General features: G+C 41.4%; 4 protein-coding genes across 7 annotated transcripts; 1 reads left to right on the top strand and 3 right to left on the bottom strand.

The window, feature by feature from the left end:
* Positions 1 to 246: 246 nt before the first annotated feature.
* MFS10 (major facilitator superfamily transporter 10) lies at positions 247 to 3,984 on the bottom strand. Of its 2 annotated transcripts, none has more exons than XM_017140771.3 (2): positions 3,397 to 3,984; positions 247 to 2,146 (listed from the first exon to the last, which is right to left on the bottom strand). In XM_017140771.3, exons 1-2 carry the CDS (start codon positions 3,596 to 3,598, stop codon positions 624 to 626), a joined length of 1,725 nt encoding a protein of 574 aa, XP_016996260.2. In that variant the 5' UTR covers positions 3,599 to 3,984; the 3' UTR covers positions 247 to 623. The 2 variants fall into 2 exon arrangements, with proteins under 2 accessions (XP_016996260.2, XP_016996261.2); XM_017140772.3 differs by lacking the exon at positions 3,397 to 3,984 and adding an exon at positions 2,431 to 2,467.
* A 1,360-nt stretch (positions 3,985 to 5,344) lies between these two features.
* Positions 5,345 to 6,579, bottom strand: LOC108056787 (uncharacterized). Its single transcript, XM_070218354.1, has 2 exons — positions 6,369 to 6,579; positions 5,345 to 6,248 (listed from the first exon to the last, which is right to left on the bottom strand). Exons 1-2 carry the CDS (start codon positions 6,462 to 6,464, stop codon positions 5,592 to 5,594), a joined length of 753 nt encoding a protein of 250 aa, XP_070074455.1. The 5' UTR covers positions 6,465 to 6,579; the 3' UTR covers positions 5,345 to 5,591.
* Positions 6,580 to 7,263: 684 nt separating this feature from the next.
* Positions 7,264 to 11,577, top strand: LOC108056783 (kelch-like protein 26). 2 transcript variants are annotated; one of them, XM_017140764.3, is made up of 4 exons: positions 7,264 to 7,804; positions 9,076 to 9,925; positions 10,061 to 10,423; positions 10,486 to 11,577. In XM_017140764.3, the coding sequence occupies exons 1-4, from the start codon at positions 7,622 to 7,624 to the stop codon at positions 10,944 to 10,946; spliced, it is 1,857 nt and encodes a 618-aa protein (XP_016996253.2). In that variant the 5' UTR covers positions 7,264 to 7,621; the 3' UTR covers positions 10,947 to 11,577. The 2 variants fall into 2 exon arrangements, with proteins under 2 accessions (XP_016996253.2, XP_016996252.2); XM_017140763.3 differs by having other exon boundaries at positions 10,037 to 10,423.
* On the bottom strand, positions 11,487 to 21,041 carry Tak1 (TGF-beta activated kinase 1). 2 transcript variants are annotated; one of them, XM_017140761.3, is made up of 8 exons: positions 20,134 to 21,041; positions 19,251 to 19,550; positions 18,843 to 19,158; positions 18,600 to 18,781; positions 17,746 to 18,165; positions 17,286 to 17,334; positions 12,445 to 12,920; positions 11,487 to 12,376 (listed from the first exon to the last, which is right to left on the bottom strand). In XM_017140761.3, the coding sequence occupies exons 1-8, from the start codon at positions 20,200 to 20,202 to the stop codon at positions 12,134 to 12,136; spliced, it is 2,055 nt and encodes a 684-aa protein (XP_016996250.2). In that variant the 5' UTR covers positions 20,203 to 21,041; the 3' UTR covers positions 11,487 to 12,133. The 2 variants fall into 2 exon arrangements, with proteins under 2 accessions (XP_016996250.2, XP_016996251.2); XM_017140762.3 differs by lacking the exons at positions 17,286 to 17,334; positions 17,746 to 18,165; positions 18,600 to 18,781; ... (1 more) ...; positions 19,251 to 19,550; positions 20,134 to 21,041 and adding an exon at positions 13,530 to 14,072 and having other exon boundaries at positions 11,708 to 12,376.
* Positions 21,042 to 24,202: the final 3,161 nt, after the last annotated feature.

Raw genomic sequence — 24,202 nt, 5'->3', positions numbered from 1 at the left:
ATAGTAAAAGAGTTAAAAAGTTTAAACATAACCAAATAACAAATTATTTAATTAACATCTTGAACCAAATAATAACTAATATTTATTATAGGCACTTCAAATCCAGTTTAGGTAACTGAATAGATTAAACACTTAAACCACATAGTTGGGTCGAAAAATAAAACATAGGCTAGCAAAAACCTAGTTTTTCCAACTATACTTATCCAGATCCTCGAATACCACTCGCCAGTTAAAGATACAAAAATATCCTCTGTAGCCGTTCGATATGTTTGTGCTGTTTATTTCGACAGATCTATGTAAGTGCCTTCGAGCGTGTATATCTTAGATATATAAATATATATAGTTCGTATCGGTATACTGGTATACAAAAAAGACGCCTAGCAAAACAAAAGTCCATATAAAAGGACGATACACGTTTATAATACACTAAAACAGTTAACATCCTTTTCTTTTCCTTTCTTTTCGATTTGGTAGCACTAGTTTCGTTTTTTGGAAGCCACATCTTAACTGTAACTGGAAAACGTCGAGCCCACCTATCTATATATATATATATGGGATATATATATCGGAATTATCACAAATGCTTATGATCTAGCTAGAGATAGCGAATAGTTGGGCTTGCTTCAAGCGCGCAGGGATCGTGAGATGCGTGTGGTTGCTGCTGGTGCCTTCGACCAGCTCTGCTCCTCGGCGCTGGCAAAGATCAGGTAGATGAAGTTGCCGGCTATATTGAGGCCAGCGGCCAGCCAAAAGACCACATGCCACTGGGTCAGGGTCTCGCGATGATTGATTATCAGCCCGATGACATAGGGCGCCAGGAAGCCGCAGATATTCGCTGCCGAATTGGTAATTCCGTACATGGTGCCCGCATATCTGGGACTCAGGGCGATGTGATTCATCTGGTTGCCGGCATAGACGGCTCCGCCGAAGGAGCCCACGCCGGCCAGCATGAAGGTGACCCACACCCAGTCGCAGCCCACATAGATGATGCCAATCAGGCCCAGCGACGGCACCACCGAGGCCACCGTGTTCCACAGCTTGTAGGAGTTCAGCTGCGAAATGTAGCGCCTGGCCAGCATCCAGTCGGCCAGGGCGGAGCAGGCGATGCCCACGAACCAGGAGGTCAGATAGGGCACGGCGTTCAGCAGGGCATTCGACTGGATGTCGAAGTGCAGGATGTTGCTCATGTAGGTGGGCAGCTCGGTGAGCTGTGTGTAGAAGGCCCAACCCTGGCCGCACTGGGTCAGCAGGATGGCCCACAGCGGCACCGAGCTGAGCAGCGATGTCCAGGGTATGGCCTCCTCCTCCGCCGACGGCGGCCTCCTCAGATTCACCTCATCCTGGTCCTCCTCATCCTCCGGCTCTGCCAGGTCTGCCTGGCTGATCAGCCTCTGGGCGTGCAGACTCCGCTCGATGTACTCTCGCTCCGACAGCGAGATTCTGGGATGATCGCTGGGCCTGTCGTAGACCAGATACATCCAGGCGACGAACCACAGGATGCCCAGCAGCCCGAAGATGTAGAAGGCCGACGGCCAGCCGCCCAGGAAGTCCAGGGAGCAGAGCCAACCGGCCAGGGGCATCGAGATGACAGTGCCTATATTGGAGCCCGCATAGACAATGGCGGCGAACTTGTTCCTCTCCAGCGGCGGTATCCAGTGGGCCAGCATGGCGTGCATGGCCGGATAGGTGACGCCCTCGCCCATTCCCTCGAGGATGCGGACGAGCACGAGCAGCGGCAAATCCCAGTGGGCTGCGAGCGGGGTGATGAGTGTGAATATGGCCGTGATTAGGACACCATAGCCGTAGATCTTCTTGCCGCCATACAACTCGGCCATCCGTCCGCCGGGCACTTGGGTCAGGACATAGCCGTAGAAGAAGCTACCGAGGACCAGGCCCTGCGTCGCCTCGTCCCACACGAACTCGCCCTCCCTCTGCGGACTGGGATCGCTGCCATTGTGAGGGGGCTCGGGACGCGGACAGGTGTCCGTATCGATCACCGACGAGTTGCTGTGCGGAATCGCCGTTTGGTTCACCATGGCCACAATGGCCACCGACAGATTGACCCGCATCGCGTAGACGACGGCGAAGCCCAGGAAGCCCATCAGTCCGAAAATGTGACGCGTCTTGGGTCCGCAGCCGTGGTTCTCTGAAGGGGGGAGGAAAAAAAAAACAAAAAGCTGGATTAGGAGGCGTATCAGTTCCGGTTTTGCTTAAAATATTTCACAGTTCTCTTTGATAGGAGAAAAAAACAACTAAAAATCCCTTAAATACCGCTCAAGATGATATCATAAAACAGTGGAAATTGACTAAATCGAACTAAGAAACCTCTCCAAAATCTTAATTCTATTTATACAAAAATAGCTAGTAAATATGTTTTCCAATTATTTGAAAATTTTTGAAGCCTATAAAAATTTATGATTCTATATGTACCTTTCAAACAATTGTTAGACATCAGTTCTCTTCAAAACACAGATACATTCTAGCTTATAAACTTCCATGCTTTGAGACAAATATTCATTTTAAAATCAGTAAACGTAAACAAAACGTAAAGACATTTTTAAAGAAATTATTCATAGGCAGACACGACTGTATTGGAGAAACGTGCGAAGTTTTGTGAACTGTGATAATACTCAGTGAAGATGAAAACCAGAGCCATATTAGTCACTTGTTTGAATTTGAATTACTCAAGTCATTTCAAAGCTACAATTTAATAATTTAAAAATGTTCAGCTACTGAGTTGTATGCCAAATTATAGCAATTACATTTTTAGGAATATTTAAAGCCTATCACCATAAAATATTTCTCATTTGGGCATATCATTATCTTCCATAGAGAAAACTCATTACAATTAAATACAAGTATTTTAATGCGTTGTTGGTGTCATTTAAAAATTTGCCGATAACTATTGGGAACTTGGGAGCTTTTTAAGAAATAAATATAGTACTATATTAAGTAGAAGTATATTAATAAATAGATTTTAGTATCTTTGTTGAGTACTGTAATATCATAATATCTTAGTGATATTTTTAAATATAAAACAAAACAAAAACGTTTTTATGATAAAGTCAGACGCTTCTAATCGTATTACTACCAACTATTTATGTATGATAATTCCTGAAAACATTCCTTTTAAACTAAGAGCTTTTAGATGTATATATCTTATAAAGTCGGAAATGTCTTATTATAATATCTATTATACCTTCTGAAAGGGTATTAATAATAAATACAAGTTTTGTTCAAAGTTATATAAGTGGAACAGATTATAAAACAATTATGGAAAATAAAAAAAAATGTACTTTAAAGGAAGCATATCTTAAAGTAATAACTGTGAAATACACCCGTATCTGAAAAACCTTGTTAATATTATTAGGCAGTGTATCTTTCGAATCTACTCACCCTCTGCGCCGCCGGAGCGGATTAGCGGTCGTTCGCCGGAGCAAAACGCCTCCCGTTCGTCGTCCGCCTCGTCATCGGAGCGGTCCGCCGAGGCGGCGGAGGAGTTGGAGGAGGCGGACGGCCGGCGGAAGCGGGAGGCGGCCGCATCCTCGTAGTAGCACGAGGCGTCCCGCGACTCGTCCGTCCACTTGTGCGGTGGCATCGTTCCGTTCTATTTGGATGCGTGGATTTTGATTCCGATTTAAATTCCTATTGAAGATCTTGGAGCTTCTTGGAGCGTTTTTTCTGGTCTTTCAAGCGTTTGGAGCTGCAAATGCCAGCGCATTTTCTCTGCCGGAGCGGCAGTTGTAGTTGTAGTTGTGGCGTCAGTGGCGTCGGAAGCGGTTTTCGGTTTTTTCGGGGGGCGAAACGAGTGGGAACGGGAGCGCGAGCGGGTACCTCTCCACGCCAGCGGGAACCAGCGCAGACTGACGGACTGGCAACTGGCAACGGGCAGCCAACAGCGCAACAACAAACCCAAACAAAAGGCAGCGCCAGCAAACGTTGCTTCTAACCACAGGAGGAGCCACAGGGGCGTAGTTGGGGGGCGTGACAAATGCAAAGGGGGGTGCCTATTTTTAACCTTTTCTTTGTAAAGTTATTACTGAAAGTCCTAGCTTTTAAAGTAATAAATGAATAAAATTATGTGGAAAAATATTTATACATTTTTTTGGGGTATTAAACTACTATAATTACTATAATTTGGGATTTAGTTTTCGGCGCCATAAAAAAAATATCTCATTTATATTTAACACGAATTTCTTTCCGATTAAATACATTTCTTTGTCTAACATTAAAATTTGTAGCTTTAATATTTAGTAACCCCTTTAGTGCGCCCCTGAAGTTGGAGTCACCACAGCTGGCGCTCTCTCTAATGCTTGGCTCTCCCTCTAATTGTTTTGTTCTCGCTCTCTCCCGTGTGAAAGTGGAGCAATGAATGGTAGTCGACGTCACAGAAGGGGATGCAAGAACGCGAGAGAGTGAGACGGAGAGGGAGAGAGGCAGAGCCCCAAAGAGAAAGGGGGCGGTGTGCAAAAGAGATAGCTGGAGAAGAGAGCGCAGTGCGATATTTATTGTTGTAAAGTACCTAAAGTACAATATCTTTGTTTAGTTACAGTTATGTAGTTTACTAGCCACACACACCCGCATTCGAATCCACCCACACCTTCAACGGCGATATGGCGTATTTGCTCGCACTGGATTATTTGTAAAGAAATGAAAATAATATAACGCAAAACCAAATTCCAGATAGTCGAAATCAAAAAGGGAACTGGAACATGTACTAAAAACTTGACTACACTTGCAAAAGGTTAGCAACAACAACAGCAACGGCGAAGAGAGAAAGGCAAAATACACACTCAGACAACTCTGGTCAAGACAATAGCCACTTTTAAATATCAAAGCTCTACTTACATTTAAGCTCCGGTTAAACAACAAAAGAAATGAGCAAGTAGCAAAAATTCACACAGGTCTAGAAAATTTTCCACCTTTTTCCTGGGTTTACAGCATGACCGATAAGATAAAGGGCTAAAATGATCGATTGCTTCATTCCAAGAAAAAAAATATATATTAACAGTTATGCTATTATCTACAAAAAAAGGAGATAATAAATGACTTTCATTAAAAATAGATCTTTCTTATAACTGGGGTAATTTTTGGAATTTTTTTAATCAAAATTCTCGATCTAACTAAAAAGTGAATATTTAATGCTATTATCTTGAACCAAAGTGTACATAAGAATGCCCTTTTACTGCTTTCCAGGTGGTTACGTCAACAAGAGTGCCAGGATTTGCAAGGATTTCTATTTTTGGGCCATTTGCATTTGCGCATGTCCCGAAAAAATGCCTGTTGCATCCAGAAAAGCCGTAGGACCTACCCCAAATCTCCCAGATGCAGAACGATTCAAGGGTTTTTCAGTGGACAATTATTGGCAGAGTATAAAAAACAGTTCTGGCTCAAGACCCTTCTACAGTTCAATTGGAATATTACAATATTTTGATTTAGGGAATATTACTTTACATATAGAAATTTGATCGGTATAGTAGTAACTCCAATTGAACTGTGCGAAAAGCCTTTGGATACAAGTAAAATGCTTATGAGAGGTATTTTAAAGTATTGCCTAGCAGAGCACCTGGTCATGTTTCGTTGCTCCATTCTCAGTTGGCGAAGATGGTGCCCACGGGGAAGACGACGATCCTCCGTTTGCCGCTGACCACCAGGGATTCGTAGTGGTAGTTCTTTTCCAGGAGCACATCGTTGCGATTGCCGGCGAAGGAATCCCTGATGGGGCTCAGATCCGGATTGAAGCAGTTGAGGGCCACCACATCGGAAGGCAGACGGGGTATCAGTTCGTAGGCGCAGGCCAGCTTCTCGTTCCACAGGCTGACCTGTCCGTAGGGCAGGGGATCCCTCTTGGCCAACTCGCCGGCCTCCTTGGCGGTGCGGAAGGTGTGCAGGGTGACCACTCCGGTGGCTCCGCTGCCCAGGTAGCTGTGCACGCAATCGTACACCAGGATGGGCGATTCGCCGGCCTTTACCACCTTGGCCTTCAGCTGATCGATCTTGGCCAGCGTGCCGACATAACTGGGATGCTGGGCCACCGCCTGGGGCAGCGAGCGCAGATCCTGGGCCACCAGACCCACAAACTGATCGGCTATGCTCTCCTGGAGCAGCAGGGTGGCCACGGATCCCGCGGCAAACGGATTCTGCAGGGAGGCGAGCAGCTGCTGGCGGGCCGAGTGCAGATCACCGTCCTCGAAGACGATCATCAGCTGGGGGGAACGCCACTGGGGATCACTCGGGATCGCCTCCACCTGTGGGTCAGGAATTTGGTATATCAGCAAGCATTTACAGTTTTTTGATAATGTTTTCTATAAGGTCGAAGATGTTCCCATCTTATAAGGTTATGTCTGATACTGGAATATCAAACTTACCTTATTTTCCGCCTCCTTCGACGAGGACTGCGGCGTGAGGACCATGTCGCTGGTGATCCTGTTCAACTGCTGCGTATTGTTGGTACTGCTGGCCATGCTCTGCTCACGGATTCCTCTGCTCGGATCGAAATGCTGAAACCCACACCCAAAATCGCTCGATCAGCTGCGTTATCAGCGGCTCACGCACACACGCGAAGATCGCTGATAATCGGAAATACCATCTTTTGGTATTTTTGCGGTATTTTCGTATCTCAATCTTGGCCCGTTTGGCAGCACTGCACATTTTTTGAACGAATCACCCTGTGGGCCTGTTTTGCTAGCGTTTTTTGGCGCAAAAGTTAAACTGATTTGAATTAAAAGAAAGATTACAAGACAAATGGATGGCTCATAAGGAATTATTGTTTATTTCAAAACTTTTCATTTTTTCCACGCAAATTTATATATTTTTTTTCTTAAAAGCCTGGTTGGAATTCGTATTGATAAATACAACTTGTATGGAACGGTTTAAAAATTAAAAAGGTAATTATCAGTCTATTATAAACTGATTTTACTGGCACATTTATTTTATGGCCAATCTAAAAACTTATAAATTGATATCAGTAACTTTCCAGCGGATTTAGATATACCAAATTTTTATTCTCAATTTTGACTTTTTTTTCGAAAAATGGTCAAAAGTCCAAAACGTTATGACCATTATTTTGGCCAAACTACTGTTTTTTTTCATGACTGGAAATTTAGGATGACGAGTTTCAAACAAAGCAAAATTTTCTCAAACCGAAAATAGTAAAATTTTAGATTAATTATAAATTATAAATTAATAATTGTTTCACCAATCCACAGCTAGTTTCTCATCTCTGATAGTGCTAGCTGTTTTGGCAGTACAAACGTCAAGAGAAGAAACGTCAAAAACGAAAAGTAAAAAGAAGCGAAAGAAACAAAAACGGTTTCGAGGCAGCAACTTAATCGCTCACGAAATATCGGTTTTTGTTAAATATTTATTTAGTTAGTTGCTGTGAATAGTGTAGATTTGTGCTAAATCGCGTGAGAAATTGCTAAGCGAAAAAGTAAATAACGGTTCGGCCGCGAGTGTAAACAGAAAGTGTTGCCCTCTCGCTCGCACGCACACTCGCATCCAATCCGTCGCAAGAAATTCTTATCACACGGATTCCCCAACCTTGGCTCAATAGTAGAATAATAAATATAGGTTAATAGCCCGAGCTAATCTGTAATCTATACAACAACCGTACACCGAGATGGCAGCGACGCCAGCGCCAGCAGCGACGCCGGCAGCGACGTCGTCGTCAGCGACTGCAACGAAAAGTCCTACAAATCCACTGTCCACCGAGGAGAAGACCCTTCTCCGGGGACTCGACAAACTCCGCAACGAGGACAAGCTCACGGATGTCACCCTGATCGTCGAGGAGCACCGATTCAAGGTAGGATCAGTCTAAGATCACCTCCAGAGACCCTATATAAAAGTTTCATAAGCGATATAATGGTAAAGAAACCCCTCAACCCAAAAATTAATCCAATATAACTTGGCCAAAAGTATTTAGGATAGCCTAAGATCATCTCCAGAGGCCCTATACCAAGTTTCATAAGCCTATCTGCAAGAACAATAGAGTTACGATGGTTATTTTAAACCGATCTGAACTAAATGTAGTCCCAAAACAGCCCATATTGTCATGCAGCCACCGAATTATGTCAGGTTATGGTAACTAATCAATTCATAGATTTGCCATTAAGTTATTCCTCAAAAGCAACTTGGTTACGATTAGGCTAGGTTAGTTACGGCATTACTCTCAATGGCTGGCTGGGCTATAGGATACATGGAAATCGTAATAAACCGGATGGATCGAGTCCTCATTTCGGAAGTTTGGCAATATGGCAAGTTCGTGTTAATTATATACACGCTTATGTATTTAAGAGACCAAAGCGCAAGGTGACTAGTTATAGGGTTAAAGTGGTAGGCGAATCGATAATCGTTGACAGCAAAAAAAGCTCATCTTTACTTTCTCTTGCTAAATAATACGAAGCGAAAGAAACAAATCCATGACAAAAACTAATGTGTTTTTGGCGGTGACGCATTTAACGTATGTATACTGTTGCTATATATAGTCAGGGATTCCCGGAATCGTTTTCAGATTGGATAATGAAATGAAAAGTTTCTGAATTAAATTAGTCATAATTGAAATTTTTGAAAATATTTTATCAAATTCTAAGGTTTAAGCGTACGAGAAGCTTTAAACTACAAATTCCCATGTGTGGGTTTTATCCTTACTGTAAATTTAACATGCAACTTTTTTTTTAAATTACATTAAAATTTAAAATTTTTAAATTAGTCATAATTGTAATTTTTGAAAACATTTTATGAAATTCTAAGGGTTGTTTTCTCGTAGGCTTTAAACTACGAATTCCCATATGTGGGTTTTATCCCTACTTTAAATTTAACATGCATATTTTTTTTAATTTTCCTGACGCAAAACTAATAAGGTTTTCCTAATATTCTTAGGGCCGTTTTCTTGTCCATTTGTTAAAATTAAAGTATGGATATTATCTTGACAACGTATAAGAAACCAGATTTTAAAGTACACTTTAAATTTAACAGCCGGAAGAGAAAAACCCTTAATCTTGCATAAAGCACTTAAGATTTATATCTTAAATAAATTATAAATGTAAAAGAAATATAACAATTATCCTTTTGCAGGCCCACCGCGTTGTCCTGGCGGCCAGCAGCGACTACTTCTGCGCCATGTTCGCCGACTGCGCCATGATCGAGTCGCGCAAGGACGAGATCAACCTGTACGGGATTACGGCGAGGGCGATGGGCTCGATCATCGACTACATATACACCTCGATGCTGGAACTGAACTACGACAATATCGAGGAGATCCTGGCGGCGGCCACGCACGTCCAGGTGCGCGAGGTGATCGAGCGCTGCACGCTCTTCCTGGGCACAAAGATCGAGATGGAGAACTGCCTGGCCATCGCCGGCATGGCCGATATCTATGGCATTATGGACTTGTCCGAGCGGGCACACCGCTATATATGCGCTCACTTCGAGGAGTTCGCCACCACGGCGGACTTCAAGGAAATGAAGGTGGACCAGCTGCGCTTCATCCTGTCCAGCAACTATCCCATCGATGTGGCCGAACAGGAGCTGGTGCGTCTGGTGTGCAGCTACGCGATGGAACAGCAGCTGGAGGAGGCCGCTCTGGGGGATCTGCTGAGGCTGATCAACTGGCCGCACATTAGCTACAAGTCGATGGACGAGCTGAGGCACCTGAACTGCTCGCTGGACGAGGGAAAGCAGCTGCCGCTGCCCACCAGCTACTACAATCGAATAAAGCACGCCTATATGGGGCGACTGATGAACGGAGTGGGGGCGCTGGAGGATCAATCGCTGCCGCAGGGACCGAAGAATATGCGCGGCATGGAGCTGTGCCTGCTGAAGATCGGGGGCTTCGAGTGGAAGGGACTGACCAATGTGATAATGTGCTTCTCGCCGACCAAAATGAATTGGTACGAGTTGACCGCCATACCGCACATCGATCAGTGTGAGTTTTTTAGGGATTAATCTTATCATTATCGTCTTCTCTATCGCTTCCCTTAACAACTAACTTTTCCGTCAATACTAACTGTAGTTCTAACGGCTAACCTTTACGCAGCCTTCATGTTCTATCGCATTTTAGGCAACTTTGGCACCGCCGTCCTGAACAACAAGCTCTTCATCGTGGGCGGCGCCTATGATGTCTGCCTGAAGGAGTACATCCATCCGTTTGGCTTCTGCTACTGCCCGCTGAGGAACACCTGGATGACCATAGCACCCATCCAGCTGGATCGCTGCCGCTTCTCGCTGAACGCCGTGGGCAATCAGCATCTCTATGCGGTGGGCGGCATACTGGACGACGACAACTCCGAGGAGGCGCTGCGCATGATCTCCAATGTGGAGCGCTACGACATCGCCCAGAATGTGTGGACCTATATGCCCAGTCTGCAGGAGAATCGCAGTCAGCATGCCGGCGTCGTTGTGGGCGACAAGCTGTACATCTCGGGTGAGCTGAATGATCTTTAAAGTCTATACATATATTTTAACGAGCTTTTCCATACAACGCAGGTGGCATCCACTTGGCCAACATCCTGGCCAGCATGTGGATGTTCGACACGAAGACGGAGCTCTGGCAGGAGCTGGCCTCGATGCCCACGCCCTGCTGTGACCACGTTCTGGTGGCCGTCGACAATCGCATCTATGCCTGCGGCGGCTGGCACGAGAGCCTGACGGAATCGCGGGTCCTGGTGCAGCACATCTATGCCTATGACATCGAGAGCAATGCGTGGAGCGTGGAGACCCAGATACCGGCACCGAAATTCTACTCCGGCGTGACGGCGATGGGCAGGACCATATTCTTTGTGGGCGGACTGGACTCGACGGAGTCGATTGATCGGGCCAGTGCCGAAACGATGGCCTACGATCTGGACAGCAAGGAGTGGTGGCGCGAAAAGGACTCGTGGGACTCGCCCAACGACGTCTGGGAGTCAACGTGCGCGGCCATCTATGTGCCCATGTTCGATTTCTAATAGTTGCCTTTGGATTTCGGATTGTCTTCCCTCCACATCTCTGCTCCCCATCGAATTTAGCGATTCTCATGATATTTTTTTTTATATTTGTATACATAGTATGTGTAGCTAGCGTAGGACTACATGCGAGATTTTGTGATGACTGCGCACAGTGACATGAAATGTGCCAAGCACGGCAACGAAAAAAAAATGTTTAGACCGTAAAATGCCTTCGTTTCGCTTTCGAAATATTCTGTAGGTAATGTTAAATTATTGCAAAGTAAAATGTAATTAACTTGTATAGACACCGCGTATGCCTTCTCTTCTCTGTTGAATGTTTAATAAATAGTTAGTGTAAAATTATTAGGACCATTTGTACTTAACGTGTATAGACTAAGATAGGAAAGTTCATAAGTTGTTCATAGCCCCAGACTGCCCTTTCTTGTATTTTTTTCCTCGACCTTTCACTTGATTTATAAAACATCTTCATTGTTAGTTTTAATTCCTATTTCTGCAACAAGGAAACTGCCTAATTTATTATTTTAAAAAATAAGAAGGACCTTCTGGGCTTCCAATTGTGTAAAAAGATTTTATTCTCCCGTAATTAAGGTCATTGGCAATAAATAAAAAACTACAAATAATACAAACTAAACATGTTTTTTTTTGGGATGCAAGTTACTTAGTATTAAAAAATAAAAATTGATTAATCAAATTGAAACATTTATGTATTTCCCTGGGGTATTATGCTCCCATTAAATCATAACACTAAGGAGAAGTCTGAGTTTTGTCGTTGCTTCGATGGTTTTTATATTTTTTTGGTCTACTCCTTTTGTCAGCTTCCTCGGACAGAAATATATGTATAAGTTATATGCTAAGTATGTGTGTGTATATAAGCTTTATAGTACAATTAAAACCTAAATTAAGTGTCAGAGAGTGCTTATGGGTGAAAATAGTGGTTGGCTAAATTAAAAGAAACACGGACTAAAAACGCTTAAAATTAAATTTAAAAAAAGACGCTTAAAACGAACAAACTCGTCTGAAATATATATAGAAGTAAACACAGTGTAATGGCTAACGATACAGATAAAGATTACCGATTACGGATTACAGTTTACAGATTACAGTTTACGGATTACAGATTTAAGGTTACAGCACTAGCCTAAAAAACATAGAGAGGCGGCTAAACGACGGCGGAGGAGGAGGAGACTCTACGCATTGGGATGCGGCTGGATGACCACCCAGCCTTCCTCCACGGAATCCGAGCCTCCGGTCACCGAGCCCGGCAGCAGTGCCCCGCCGATCTCCTCCTGCTGGCCGTGCAGATGCGGATGGCTAGGCGGATGCGAATGCGGATGCTGATGTGGGGGATGATGGCCGGCCGAAAGTTGGCGGGAAGCGGGCAGCCTCTCGTACTGCTGCTGCAGATTGTTGTACAGACTCTGCAGGCCCTCCTAAAAATAAGTGAGAAAAATATAAAGTTCAATAGAAATATATTACAAATTATTTAATATTTTAATACCTTGTCCTTGATCTTGCGCAGCAGCTCCTGCTTCTGCTCGCGCTCGTTGCGATCCATCTGGACGATGAGCTTCTCCTTGAAGTCCTGCGCATAGTAGAGGTTCGTATCCACGCTGAGGTACTCCTTGGCCATGTGCCGGTGCTCGCGGTAAATGAGCTGCGATTCGGCATCGTTCGGTATCGGCGGCTCTGGCTGGAGTTCCGGATCGAGGATTTCGGCCAGCGACTGCTCGGTGCCGTCGTTCTCATCCTCGTCGGGATCCACGGCGACGTCCAGCGAGTTGGCGATCTCCTGCTCCTGATCCTGCAGCTGCAGCTCCTCATCCGTCACCTGCCTTCCGTTCACATGGCTCAGCAGTCCGTTCGAGTGGGCGTGGCTACCGCCGTTGTTGTTGCTGTTGTTGTTGGCCAGATCCGTGGTCATGATCACCGGCTTGGTGTCCGTCACCGTGAGTCGCTCGCGGCCATCGCTTTTGGCTGCAAGAATTAAATCGAATATAGTTAATTAAAAAAAAATGAAAAACCTAATATAAAAAAATCAGAGAAATTGCATTAAAACTATAAAACTCTAATAAATTACTTAATTTAGTTCAAACTTTAATGAAATTGGTATCTGCAGAAAAAGGTATTCGTGTTCTTAAAACTAAATACTAAAAAATATTAAAAATTATTAATCGGTTTTACATGGAATTTGAAGAGGTAATAAGAAATGTTTATGACTTTTAAGAAAGTTTCCTTGCCATAAAAAAGAAAACCAATGAAAATTTTCTTTGAGTTCTTAAAACAATATAATATTATAAATTTGTCTTACTTCACCTTTAACCATAAGTTCCAATAATAACATTAAATTTCAGACTTTAAAAAAAATATCCCAAGGCACTTAAAACGGTTTTAGACTTTTATTTATATTAACGCTTTTCAACAAAGAGTTGTTCAGGTTCTGAAATAAATATTTATCGTTTTGGAATTACCAAACACATGGCGAAAGTGAAAGGAATGCCTTGCGCTTTCGCAAGATACAACTAGAAATAAGTTTAGCTATCTGCGATCTAGCAGAACCCAAAAGATCTGGCTTGAAGGACCTACTATATATGATCCAACAACTGTGCAGATCGTTGGTCTGTTTTGTGTTGATCAGAGCGCGTGTATCGCACATCTTGAGATTCCAGTTTCGAAGCACTCGGAAATAGTCCAGGGTTTGGTAAGTTTAACTTTGGATTATCACTCTGGCTATATCATTTTCATACACTTGAAAATCCTTCACATTGTTTTTACCCCCGACACTCGGGCACTTTTCTTTTTTCCGCCTCTGTTTTTCTTGCGATGACGTGTTTTCCGCACACATACGATTCCGAATCAGTTCAGCTTGTTGATTTTCCACCGAACACTTTTGTTTTGCTTTTCCTTTTCAAAACCACAAACAAATTGTGAAAATGTTGTGGAAATTTCACTTGAAAATGGGTGCGTTCGATGCTTTTTTAAGGGCTATTCGGTATTTCCTGGCGGTATTTCACCGGGAGGTTCTTCGAATCGGTCCGAATCTTTCCTATTCCGATCCCGATCCCTAGAATTCCGGAACATCTCGCGTGGCACTCAATATCGCACGGCTCTCGGACGCAGACTGAGGCCAAAGCCGAGACGTCCACGTCCACCGTAAAGCAAACAAACGCGCCAATTCTCGCGCGCCGGGGATTGCCTTCTAAACGCTCCGCAGACGTGGCAAGATCGCTCGGAGATATACCCACACATATGTATGTATGTACTCTCGGGGGCCCCGATGACGCGGCCACAAAATCTGTGGCATCATTCCCCAGCCTCCCAGCTCGGTGGGGTGGAAAACGCCCCACGATCTGTGGGTGGGTTAAGTGGTTCCTTTGTCTGGCGTTGGACGCAGTGAAACAGAGGTTAAAGGCTATCGGTTGGTGGGTCTTGGTGAGTCAACTTCAAATAACAACAAAAGTATACCCATCTATAAACAAGATGAATATATTTCTGAAAAGGCCAACACTCAATAACAAAACGATTTCAGTAATTTCTAAATAAAGATTACCATAAAACAGAGCGAAATGTCCCCCAGTTGATATGGTGAAATATTACAACAATGTAATTTTCTAAATTTACTAAAATAGATCTTCATCTTAAGAAGTAAATAGTTTTTTGTAATCTTAGTTGATCCTTTGAGAAGATTAGGGAAAATCCCGCTGGTCTGACTAAGCGAAAACCCAGAAATATTATTAGCTATTGTGTAAAATGCCATAATTTAGAGGGGACATTTCGTAGAAACCATATATTGGCGAAGATTTACTGAAAGCAGTTCCAGGAAAAATCTAAAAAATATATGGCAATACATTAAACACTTTTCCCAAAACAAAGGTCGTAAATCAAGCAACGAGTCACCCTGTTGTGGGCCATGAAAAGATAACCCTTTCGAGATCGAGATCCCCCGATAAATAGACACAACCACCCACCAAATTCCATGACGAACCAAAAGCCAATGAAGATTCATTCAAATTCGATGCGATTCGAGGCGAACATTGATCGAAATCGATGATTAATGCAGTTGGCATCTGCAATTGGGAAATCTCAGGGGAATACGGCGTTGGGGGAAAGTGGAATAATTTTCCTACACGTAAAAAAAATATAAATATACTTAAGTGCTCTTAAGGAAAAGATATTACATTTTGGTTTACAAATAAAATAATATAATTTTAAAATATTTCAAAAAAATGCAAGTTAATTAAATAAATTTTTTAAAAATACCAATTAAAAGTAAAATTAAATTGTTTTTCTGTGTACAAAAATCTGACGCAGCCGGTGAACTCTGAGAGATCTTTGAGAGCCAAAATGTATCTCGACTTGGCCGCTGATGCATTTACTATTTACACATTGGTTTCTATACTCTATATACTATATACTAGATACACATACTATATAGATTCGATGTTCAGGAGGGGATATATGGCATATGGTCGGTGGATATAGATGGATATGTAAGTCGGAGATCTCCGTCTGTGTCAACCGAGAGCCAAGTGAGATTTGCCCACTCGATTCGACGGCTCCCACCGATTATACAAATCGGTAACATCGCCGCACATACATATATCGGCTATATGCGCCGATCTATATATAAGTTGTACATCGTGTGTCCGTGTGTGTGCGCCATATAGACGAAATCGAAATAAAAGTGAGATTATTGCCGGGTGAGTCATGAGTTTCGCTGGGGCTGATGCTCAAAAGTCCGTGGCGATCGCATCGTCATGTGTGCGTTCCTATTCCTATACTCCCCTATATCCACCCCGATCTCCTCCTCCCTCAGCTGGGATGTTGTTGTTTATGCTCGCCGGGCAGCAGCGACGGAGCATGCCTTCGGCTATAAATCTGTCCCAAAATTGCCAGGCTAACAAATTACAAATTATTTAATTGTGCAGCGAAATTTTGTGCAACTATTTGGGACCGATACCCTGATTTCGCTGATGGGTATATAAGTTTCTAATATAAAATCTTTATTCCAAGGGTTTTTAAAATTGCAATGGGGCGACACATTCTTCATTCAAAGTTATTATAATAATTATCGCAAGCAATATATATATTTTTTAGCAAAAAATCCTAATAACTTAATTTGTTTATTATAATAATAATAATTTTGTAAAAGTGCATATAATATTAGTTTAAGTTTATTTACTTCAATAACGAAAATTTAAAAAAAAGTTATGTTAACAAAATCCTAACATTTTAATTTTATTTTAATATTAATATACATTTAAAAGCCTATGTAATATTTAAAAATTCTGCATTAAAAAAAAAATGTTTAAAAAATCCTCAATAAAATTCCCGATCTATCCCAACTACGTTATATGCCCAAAAGATTTTAAAAGATCGCAAATGGTTCGCCGATCCGAATGAGCGCACTAAATATTTATAATTTATGCAGCCGCACAGCCAGAGACATTGACAATTGAATAATGTTCAAAAGATTCCTTGTGCATTATACACAAACACCGCGGCGGCTAATTAACCAAACATTGAGTGCCGGACAGAGATGGCGAGTGCATTGTTTACACACGGCCAAAATGCGTCACCTGCGGCCAAAAGCCAAATAGCCAACAGCCGAATGGCCGAATAGCCAAAGAGCCTAAGAGGCAAAGAGCCAAATAGCCGAATAGCCAACGGGCCAAAATCCAACAGCTGTCGTGCCACAAGAGTCGACACAATGCGTCAAGCTGCGATGATCAAGTAAGAGTGACCTGCGGAGATCTCTGTAAATGGGTGATTGAGTCGACTATCGGATACCCTAGTAAAAGCTTAAAAAATTAGAACCTTTTGAACCTTTTAAATAGTAGAAATAGTATATTTATAGAACAAGCTATAAAAAATAAAATCAGACATTTATGTATTTAAATAATACATTAAAAAAATCACTGACAATATTCATTCTGTTTTTTAAGTCCCGAAATTATTCGATCATATCTATGTTTAGTTATAAATTAAGCATTATTTAGTAATGTAATCGATAGATAAAGCATTTATATATTTTATTAAATTTTTAATTGCATAGCTATTACCAAAGAATATCTATTTAAGTCCCATTTGTGAAACCAATTAAACGAATCACTTAAGAAGACATCACCTTTAAGGATTCAAATAGATAAACGGACTGAGACATAACATTTTGTTTTCATTAAATGCCATTATATAAAATCGAAAACACGCCATTGTGTCTCTCGATTTGATGCCAAAGTGCGTGTGATTCATGGCAGACGACGGAAAATGGGCGGAAAACAAACGGACAGCAGGTGGGTTTATAGAATCAACAGCAAATTTGGTTTAAAGTGAACTACTCACCGTGCGTGCTGCTGCTGCTGCTCTCGCTGCGACTCAGATCGAAGCCATTCTGGAGGGTATAGAAAATCATAGGAAATCAATAAGTTATTGCAAGTGTATCAGAGGTAAAATTAGAAATACATATAGGATAAATACTTATCATTCTAAGGTTTTATATTTTAGACAATTCTTAACACTTTAAATATAATATGAAAATATGTGTTAGCAATTTTATTTACTTTTCTATTTTGGAATAAAAAATATCAGAGATTTAAATATTTGAAAAAAAGTTTAAAAACCGTATTTCAATTTATATACTCGAATTTATATTCGCAATAAATAATTGAAACATTTTTAACAGATTATTCAAGAACAAAATATACTTTAAATAAATAAAATCATAATCTATACCTATTGTAATATTTCTATCAATATTTTTAAAGACCCAACTAGCAAAGCAAAACAATCTCAAGACACGTACCGGCTCCACGTCGACGGTGAGCTGCTCCACGGGCTTGCTGGCCATCAGGATCATGCCGTTCCGGATCGTCTCCAGCCTTTGGGTGGCCTCCGCCGACGAGGTGAGGTTGAAGCTGTCGTTGCGGCTCTCGTTGCTATCCTCCTCGGGAATCGCGTCCCAGCGATTGCTGACCATATGGAATAGCGGATTATTGTCAAGTTGGCCCGAGTTCGTCGGTGTGATGTCCGATGATGTTGATGAGGTATTTTCGGTCATTGAGCTAGTCGTTGTTTCTGTTTCTGTTATTGCTATCGCGTTCACATTGGCGTTGGCCGCCGTTGTCGGTGTTAACTGTGTGGACGAGGGGCTCAGTTCCTCCTCCAGCGAACTGAGGCTATCCGATTGAGCGGCCACCGTGCCGTCGCTCTCTTTGGTGACAATCTGCAAGGAGGATTCAAGGATTTTATAATCAGCAACATTTCAGAGATTTCAAGGTTTGCTTAAATGAATGGGTTCAATGGCAATAAGTCAATATAAATGAAATTAAAAGACATAGTTCATAAAATAGCTAATTAGACAAGAGATTCGATTTTAATTGCGAGTTAAATGTGATAAAAATAATAATAATCCTAAGAATATGTTTCCTATTTCTTGAATAATTCAAAATGAATAAGATAATACTTAAATTAAAATTTTTGTAAACTTCAAAAAAATTCAAAAATATATTCGTTCAAAATTCTATTCTACGTGATCAAAATATTATACAATTTAAAATGGTAAATGAAATAAATTGATATTAATATGGTAAACTGTAAAACGTTCTTTAAAAATATATTCGCTTAAAATTCTATTCTATAAATTAGAGCTAACTTCACCTGTTGATTAACAAACGTGTATTCCAGGGCCTTGTCCGCCCCCGTGTAGTCTTTGACGATCTCGTGCATAACGCCCACAATGTACTGCATCGAGGGGCGATCCTCGGGCACCGTTTTCCAGCAGGCGGTCATCAGGTCCTCGATGCGCTTGGGGCAGGTCGTCAGCAGCGGTGGACGTTCCCCTAAGAGGTTACAAAATCATTAATTTTAAATAATAAAATAATTCTAATAATATCGACGCACCCTTGTAGATCTTCCACTGGATGGTGTAGGCATTGTCGATGCCCTTGAAGGGCTGCTTCCGGGACAGAACCTCCCAGAGGACGATGGCCCAGCTGAAAATGTCGCACTTCTCCGTATACTTGGAGCCCTCGAAGACCTCGGGCGCCATCCAGGCGGCGCTGCCGCGATTGTTCGTCATCATGGTGGACTTATCGGCCACCGTGCCGAAATCGCAGATCTTCAGATTGCGTCCCTTGTTGGTCAGCAGCAGATTCAGCGGCTTCACGTCGCGATGGATCAGCGGCTTCGGCGTCATGGCGTGCAAATAGGCGAGGCCCTAGAGGGGAGAACACAACAGGTTAATCTTTATTCAATTGCCAGATAGAGTGAACGGAAGTTCCCCCAAAAGGGCTTGGCCCTGCGACCCACCTCGGCACACTGGCGCGCCCAACTCATGGCATGGGCCAGGGAGTAGGCCGGCTTCACCTTGCCGTGCAGAAAGTTGTGCAGCGATCCGCCCTCGGCGTACTCCATGATCAGGTAGGTGGCCTGCTGGTACGAGGATATGCCGTGCAGGGCGATGATGTTCACGTGCTTGACGCGCGACAGCTGCTTCACCTCCTTCTCGATGTCCTTCTGCTCGGCGCTGGCGAAGAACTCCTTGACGGCCACCAGCTTGTCGCGCCAGACGGCCTTGCAGACCACGCCGTAGGACCCATGGCCGACTTTCTGCAAGGGAAACAATGAAGGTATTAAATATTCTTATCATATGCCATTAAAAATCTATGGTTATTTCCAAGAATTCTAACTGGTTTTCATTCTGAAATCAGTTATCAAAGTAATGCAAATATAGGGAGATCTGAATCTCAAGTCTGCCAAAGCATTTATCTTTCTAATTTCTAACAATCCTAACTAGAATTTACATCTAACTATTAACCTAATCAAAATAATATATATATATAAATTAAGATTTCAGCAGATGTTTGTCATATTTTTAAAAACAATTATAACATTTCCTGTTGTTCTGGTTCTAAAATAATATGAAAACTTGTGATAATCAAGCGACTAATCAAGCAAATGCCAGTTTTCTGCCTAAAACAGGGCTTTTATCTTAAACTCAGCCTGAATTCGCTGACAAATGGGTTTTTCCCAGTATTTTTTTTAGATTATTATTATAATTAAATTCGAATTAAATTCCCAAAGGCTCCTAAGATAAGGGATACGAATTCTAGAAACTAATCTTCCTGGGACTCCAGTTCTAGAAACTATGATATATGATATAAGATCTCTATAATCTTGGGACCTCTCGCACCTCTCTGAGCGTTAGCTCGCTGAAGTCCACATAGGCTGCCTGCAGTGCGTCCAGCGATGCGGTGGCCATCTCCCTGGGCTGCCGATGATCCTGCCCTGGTTTTCAGAGGAAGGTGCCCTCTTGTTCCGTTTTCTGGGTGAAGGGTTTCTTTCGAAGATACCTCAGCTTCGGGGTTTCTTCCTCCAATTCTTAGTATTAAGATAGCTTCAGACTTTCCTTCTATAATATTGCTTAGTTTTTCAGGCTAGTGGCCAAGATTCCATGGGTTTTCGCTTGGCTTTCGAGGTCCTGAGGTGTTCTTGATCTTCCACCAAGCTACATCAGTTCATGTTCATCTAGGATTCTCTCTTCTCTCCAGGATTTCTTAGTTCTTGGGTTCCCTTGATATTCCCAAGATATCTGGGGTTGTAAAACCAAGACACCTCGGTTTCTAGAAGGCGGATGCTCTGGGGGATCGGGACTCCCAGGAGGAGGAGGAGGAGGTGGACAGCGGGGAAGAGACGAGGGGGCACGAGTTTATATCGACCAGCGGTGAGGGCCCAGTGCGCACATCACATCCTCGCCGGGATTCCTCCGGTTTCCGGATTCCACAATCCTCGAGCGGATCGCTGCTCCTGCCGCATCGGACGTTCACTTGGCGGCTGATCCCCGGATATACGCCGTACTTTTCAAGTACAAACTTGTTGTTTTCAGTAAAACCGATGCGATCTAGTGGGCCAAATGCGAGACTTTTTAGCCCGCGGAAACGGGCCTGTGGGTGGTGCCTGTGGTGGGGGGCAGTTGGTGCTCGGTGCCTGGCGTCTTCAACTTATTTATTTCGCCCCTCTTGGACTGTCATTTTGCCTTTTTCGAAACTAAAAAAAAACAAGTTATTTTTTACTAATAAATTAGTGGTACCGTTGTGCCTCGGCTAACACGGTTGGTATTAAATCGGTATTAAATTGCTACTGAAATACCGAAAAATACTAAACGAGTCTGCCGTGACAGAATGGTAGCACTAATTTTCGCTTGGACTTTGCAGTGTTAATTTAAAACAAATTAATTTAGTAAGAAATTAGGAAAAATAAGTGATACCTAAAAAAATTAAAAAGGAAAATATATATAGGAAAATATGTAATAAGAGCACCTGTAAAATTGTGCCCAATTTGATATGAAACAACGCCCTCTGGTGTATTATTCGGCCATTTGAAGTAGAAAGTTATACATTTACATCCGTTAGATGGCGCCAGCAGGTCCTATTTTGGGCGTTTTTATTTAAATAAATTAAATATTTGCTTAGTTTGGCGACCTTTTCTTCCAGCTAGAAGATAATCGGGCACTTATTGATTAAAAAAATGTATTTAAGAGTTTAACAACTAGCCTTTAGCATGTATAGAGGCTTTTTGAGACGTCCGTTTTTATAAGAATAAAGTTCTGCATTTGCATCCGTTAGATGACGCCAGTAGGTCCTCTTTTGGTTTGGGCATTTTTTGTTTTAAAAATAAAATATTTCCCACCTATCCGGATAAAAAGTGAAAGGATATATGGTATTCTAAAAGTGTGCAACAAACAACTTATTCCTAAAATCCCTAGCATAACAAAGATTTGGATCCACCACTGAAACTTATATTCTTTTTCAAGATTGACAAGATTATTCAAATAATTATATATATTTTTTTCGTATCTCTTCAAAAAACCAACTAGTATATATTTTTCATTAAATATTTTCTTTATTATATTTGTTCATCAATTTTGTAATTCATATCTTATATTTTCTTCTTTTGCTTTTCTTAAATGGCAAGGATATAATGTGTTCCCTGCTAGTGATCTTGGGATCTACAAGTCTAGAATATCGCAAGGTGTTTTTGGGCAATTAAAGTAAAAGGTTGTTGGAGAATTGCGGCCCTTATCGTGGTGCGTGTGAGTGTGTGGGTGAGCCTTTAAGGTCGCTTTTATTTAATTACACACAGACAGGGGGCAACACACACACGCAGGGAAAAGGACATTTGAAGCGTTGTGCATAAATGAAAATGAAATAAATTAAAATAAGTGTCGAAGCAAAAGGCAAAGGCAAAGGCAAAAAGGACCAAAGGACGATGGCTTTTCGAGTGTGTGGGTAGTAATCTTATGCGTCGCATGTGAATGCTTTCCCTGCTTTCCCACACACATACCCACACACATACCCACACACATACCCACACACACACACGTAAATCTCTCTAATGTGCATGCATTTGTAAAGTTCGAGTATCCTTTTTATTTTTTTTTTATATATTTTTTTGTTACACATATGGCTGTACATTTATTTATCTTTTTTCTGGAGCTCTCGAAGAGCGAGGGAAAAGGTCGAGAAGTCCAGTCGAGCAAAGACAAATTCATGTTGCATTCGTAGCTTAAGGATATTATTGTATCCTTTGCATCCTTTGTGCCCTTAGCTCTTTTTTGTTTCACTTTTTGCATACTTTATTTTGATTTTGCCCTTTTTTGTTGTTCTGGTTCTTGTTGTTGTTGTGCCCAGCGCTTTGTTTTAAAGTCCAAAGTGAATTCTTGAAAAAAAAAACAGAATCAAAGAAAGGACAAAGAACGCAACTTAACAGGAAATTCAACAAGAAATGTAAAGTTAAGCTCAAATGTGAGTGGTAGAAAATATCCCTTTTGGAAGTGGTAATGCTCTATTGGTAGATTGAAGTTGTGCGAATTTTTAAACAATATTAAATTTTATTTAGATATTTTTAAATATTAAGTAAAATACAAATATGTTTAAAAATATAAATATGCTGAAAAAGAAATCAATTTAATTTAAATATGGAATTTGATATCTAATTACTCTTTTCTTTATTATTTGTATTACTCTTTTGTATTTTATTTTTAAAGCTGTATAAATCTTTTATTTTTTAGTCAACAGAAAGTGTATGCAAAAGGATCTCTTTCACGCAAAAGGGATATATTTTTTCCATATATGTTTTTATGTATATTATTCCCCATGTATATAAGTACGTATGCATAATGCATGTGGGCTGATGTAAATGCAAAAATAAAACTGCGAATGGCCAACTGCGGCCGACCCGTATCCTTTGTGTCCTTGTGTGTGAGTTTTTAAGTGTAAGTATCCATCAGAAATGTGCGAGTTTTAGATTTATTTGTAGTTGCAAAAAAAGAAAATGGAAAAGGAAAAAGGGACTGGACGGCATTGAAAGGGATATGTATGCCCAGGAAAACTTTATTTTAATTTTAATGTGGGCGCTTGTAATGCAAAGTAGATGCCCAACAAAAGTTTCCTTTTCGGATTGGGGGGCCTTATATCTCGGCTGTACATGCATATAAGGGGGTGGATCTGTAGATGGAGAAGGAGCAGGTGTCCTGTCCGCCGAGCTTCGATTGCCAGGACCCGACTGGCAGGACCTCATCTTAATGGGCTTGCCGCACTTTTACAAATTGGCTCAATTGCAAGTTTATGCGTTGTCCACGATTGGATGCATCCCCATCCCCAATCCCAATCCCAAACTAATGCCGCCATATGTGCCCAGGACTCGTTAACCTTTTCTGATTCGATTTCTCAGTCTGTCTCTGACTTTGGCGATGTTCCGACTTCTGAATTACCAGCAAAAGAAAAGGAAATATACTTCAAGTTTTTTGAAATTTAGTTATATATTTATTATTATAATATTTAATCAAATAAAGAAATATTTAAAAATACTATAAATATTAAATGTAAATAAAAATTTAAGAAAATAATCTTAATGTTTTAAATATGATAAATTTCAGCAACAAATAAGTACAAATAAAAAATTATTAAAATTATTAAAGAAATAATTACTGACGAAAACAAGTAGGTTAAATTATTATTTAAAAGTAAGTTAAGAGTAACTAGCTTTAAATACTAAATAGCTGATTAAAAACGAAACGAAAAATGGTATTTAATATGAAAATATTTCAGGAAATCATAAAACACCAAAAAGGGTGATTTCAATTCGCCAAAACTGCGGTAATGCGAAATCAAGAACGGTTTATTTTGTCTCCATTTCCGTTTCAGCCATTGTTATGGGGTATCATGGCAAAAAATTGTATTACACCTCAATAACAACACCAG

This window comes from Drosophila takahashii, chromosome X (genome assembly GCF_030179915.1).
Source record: "Drosophila takahashii strain IR98-3 E-12201 chromosome X, DtakHiC1v2, whole genome shotgun sequence".
Classification (NCBI taxonomy): domain Eukaryota; kingdom Metazoa; phylum Arthropoda; class Insecta; order Diptera; family Drosophilidae; genus Drosophila; species Drosophila takahashii.
Note: the sequence above shows the minus strand (reverse complement) of the source record. Positions and strands in the feature narration are given on the sequence as shown.